The 3,757-nt window shown below is 46.2% G+C and overlaps 1 protein-coding gene across 2 annotated transcripts; it reads left to right on the top strand.

Moving 5' to 3' along the window:
• The first annotated feature begins 240 nt into the window (after positions 1 to 240).
• UQCR10 (ubiquinol-cytochrome c reductase, complex III subunit X) lies at positions 241 to 2,246 on the top strand. 2 transcript variants are annotated; one of them, XM_060612775.3, is made up of 3 exons: positions 241 to 468; positions 615 to 640; positions 1,987 to 2,246. In XM_060612775.3, exons 1-2 carry the CDS (start codon positions 319 to 321, stop codon positions 618 to 620), a joined length of 156 nt encoding a protein of 51 aa, XP_060468758.2. In that variant the 5' UTR covers positions 241 to 318; the 3' UTR covers positions 621 to 640; positions 1,987 to 2,246. The 2 variants fall into 2 exon arrangements, with proteins under 2 accessions (XP_060468758.2, XP_060468757.1); XM_060612774.3 differs by lacking the exon at positions 615 to 640 and having other exon boundaries at positions 277 to 468.
• Positions 2,247 to 3,757: the final 1,511 nt, after the last annotated feature.

Raw genomic sequence — 3,757 nt, 5'->3', positions numbered from 1 at the left:
ATAGCTGAGACACCACAGGTGGTGGGAGAGGTAACGGAAGCGCGAAAGCTTCTGGGTGTTGTAGTTCGAGGTATTCAATCAGCAAGAGATTATTGAATTGAAAAAATGGGTAAAAAAATCTTACCGCACTTTCTGGGCTGTCCTAATCTGAATCCTATGAGACTTGTCTCCCCCGCAAGCCATCACTTACCTCTGTTGTTCAAAACGACAAGCACTGAGATTCAGAAAAACTACATATCCCATAAAGTGTTGCACGCCGAGGGCTTGTGGAGACCATGGTCGGCCGCGGCGCAGGCGCGGGCTCCACAGTGGAGAAAGATGGCGGCCCCGACGTTTACTGCGAGGTTATACTCCCTGTTGTTCCGCAGGACCTCCACTTTCGCCCTCACCATCGCCGTGGGCGCTTTGTTCTTCGAGCGCGCCTTCGACCAAGGCGCGGACGCGATCTACGAACACATCAACGAGGGGGTGAGGGACTGGGCCATTCCTGACCTTGGGCCCACCTGAGGGGTGACTGGGAGTGGAGATGGGTTGGGACTCAGTCTTCCTTACTAAGAGGGGGGAAAGCCATGGGCGACTTATGTCGGTCGACTGCCGTATGTTCTCTCCACCAGATGTGAATCCCAAAACATTAAATGAGGTCAGTAGATCCTTTGGCGGGGGGGGGGGGGGGGGGGGTTGTAAGTTTTGATATCACATCCCCATTTGTCCATTCTGCAGAAGTAGAAACTAAAGCCTAGTGAGAGCAGAGGTCTTACTAGGGCTACCCCAATCAGAAGTCAGTGGTGAATCAGGGCTGGAACCCGGACCCATTGTCTCCTCTGAGGGTTTCAAGGGCAGATTTGAGCGGGCAAGTGTCCTGAAAAGGACATGGCCTTAGATACTGTGGCTGGCCTTGAAAAGGCCTATCTGAAAGATAGCACTCTTCACTTCCCAAAGGCTTCCCACGCAGGCATTATGGTAGCCATAATGGTTAGGAGATGGGAATATGAAATCAGAGCCCTGGATGGGAATACTGGGTCTTGTCACTTGATAACTGTGGATTCATTTGGGGGAGTTTCTTAGCCTCTATGAACTTCACTTTTATCTGTAATATAGAGATGTTAATAACAGTAACTACAGTAGAGAATTACTGTGAGGATTACGTGAGATACTTGCAAGGTGTCACAGTACCTGGTAGGTGGTGCATCAAAAAAATAACGTTTGTGACGTTCCTCAGGAGCATGTAGGTAGGGAATGACCACACCTTTTAGACTCATTGTGTGCCAACAGTGTGCTAGATGCTGTACACGCTTTATAGCATTAAATTGTGGCTTATACTAGGGAAGGTCTCCTACAGATAGCCCTGTTTCACCATTCACTTGTGGTTTTAATTCAGAGCTGTCTGACCTTACGGCCCAGGAAGACTCTGCCCGCTAATGCTGTCCGCCTGTGGCCTGGACAACTTTCCCTATGAAAGTGTTGCCACTGTTCCATCTCCTGAAAGCAGTTCTGCTGGCCATTTTCAATGTTTGGGAACAGCATTTAAGTATGCTATCAAAACATCAATCTGTGCTTTTAGGAATGAGAATCCAACTAGCTCCTGACCCAAGAATAATATGTTTAAGGAACTAAAAAATGATGCAGTGTGAATTATTTGGGCCTATGCATTTAGATCTCTTGAATAATACCTGGGAGTTAAGGAAATAAGGCATCTTCTGGGCTCTGTTCCTTAATTGTGTACTTTTGAGCAGTTACCTCAATTCCCTGTAAAAGAAGGATCATCCTCTCCCACTTAATTTTACATGGCAATTGATAACATCAACACATTTTGCAAGTGTTGGGAATGTGCGTCAAGCCTAGCGTTGCTTCCGTTTTGCCCACCCCAACTGTCCAGACGTGGTATATGTTTTTCTCAAGCTTGTTTTAGAGACCAGGACAGTGGGAGTAGCTGCAAAATGAGAGAAACAAAACTAAAAGTTTGTGACTTTTGTCTTTAAAATGCAGAAGCTGTGGAAACACATCAAGCACAAGTATGAGAATAAGTAGTTCCCCGGAGACCCCTACCCAAGCCAAAAGGACCAGGTCCATCCACCAGCTGTTTGCCCAGAACCAGGGCCTCAGCTTGAAGATGATGCTCAGATTATCTTCACCGACCACCTTTAGCTGTTGGCAAGAAGTGGCTTCACCTGACAGACTCTTTAACTTCTGCTGTGTTTGAAGTATGTTTAATCAGTCATCAGCAAATAAATGTAAATTGTCCTTGAGACATGCTTCTGTATCTAGTGCTTTGTTAACTCTACCCGATCTTCACTTATTGATTGAGGCCAGAGTCCTCTGCAGACATCTGAAGGGCAAGTTCCATTATTTCGGATTCCCCGTTAACTTCCAAAGAACTCTGGTTTGCAAAACATGAACTATAATTGGAAGTGTTACTTTCCACTTTTGCTTCTAAATCAGTAATTCCACTCTTTTTTTTTTTTTTTTTTTTAATGTAAGCTCTACATCCGGTGTGGGGCTCAAATTCACAACCCTGAGCTCAAGAGTCGCATGCTTGGGGCACCTGGCTGGCTCAGTTGGTGGAGCATGCAACTCTTGATCTAGGAGTTGAGTTCGAGTCCTGTGTTGGTTGTAGAGATTACTTAAATAAATAAAACTTGAAAAAAAGAGTTGCATGCTCTACCAACTAAGTCAGCCAGGTGCCCCAGTAATTCCATTTTAGTTTGGGGGCACCTAGGTGGCTCAGTCGGTTGAGCATCTGAGGTCATGATCTCAAGTCATGATCTTGTGGTTCATGAGTTTGAGCCCTATGTCAGGCTCTTATGGTGACTGCTCAGAGTCTGGAGCCTGCTTCTGTGTCTCCCTCTCTGCCCCTTCCCCATTCACATTCTGTCTCTGTCTCTCAAAAATGAATAAACATTTAAAAAATAATAAAAAATGTTTATTTTTTAAATGTTTATTCATTTCTCAGAGAGCACATGAGCGGGGAAGGTGCAGAAAAAGAGGGATACAGGGGATCCAAAGTGGTCTCTGTGCTGACAGCAGCAAGCCCCTTGCAGGGCTTGAACTCATGAACCGTGAGGTCATGACCTGAGCCGAAACCAAGAGTCAGACACTTAACCAACTGAGCCACCCAGGCACCCCCAAAATTAAAATTTTAAATTCTATTTAAGATTTAAAATTCCATTCTAAAATCGCATGGGGGTGAACTGACTGGCTTAACCATAGGGAAGCAGTGGATTCAGCTGTAGGAAAAAACCCTGCCCTGAGGGTTTGGGGCCATTCCCTGCCCCTGGATCTCTCCATTCTGCTTTTAATTTGCTGAGTGTCTTTGGACAAGTTGGCATACCTCTCTGGGCCACAGCCCATCTTCTGATGCTGAAGTTGGACCAGAACTCTGACCTTCCTGCCAGAGTTCCCCTCTCTAATGAGTTTGGTTTATCATGGTGCTTCCTTGATAGGTTTGAATCCTCACCCTACCAGTTCTAGCTGTGTGAACCAAGGGCAAGGCACCTGACCTCTTTGAGCTTCAGTTTCCTGGTCTGTAATATGGGATTCATGGAGGTACCTTCTGTGTGGGTTCTTTGTGAGTATTAAATGAGTTGTTAAATGCAGGTTAAGGGGCACCTGGGTGGCTCAATCGGTTAAGCGTCCAACTCTTGAATTTGGCTTAGGTCATGATCTCACGGTTCATGAGATTGAGCCCCGTGTTGGGCTCTGTGCTGAGAGCCTGCTTAGGATTCTCTCCCTCTCTCTGCCCTCCCCCCCTCTCTCTTCT

Source organism: Panthera onca, chromosome D3, assembly GCF_046562875.1.
Source record: "Panthera onca isolate mPanOnc1 chromosome D3, mPanOnc1 haplotype 2, whole genome shotgun sequence".
Taxonomy (NCBI): domain Eukaryota; kingdom Metazoa; phylum Chordata; class Mammalia; order Carnivora; family Felidae; genus Panthera; species Panthera onca.
This window is presented reverse-complemented; position numbering and strand designations above follow the sequence as displayed.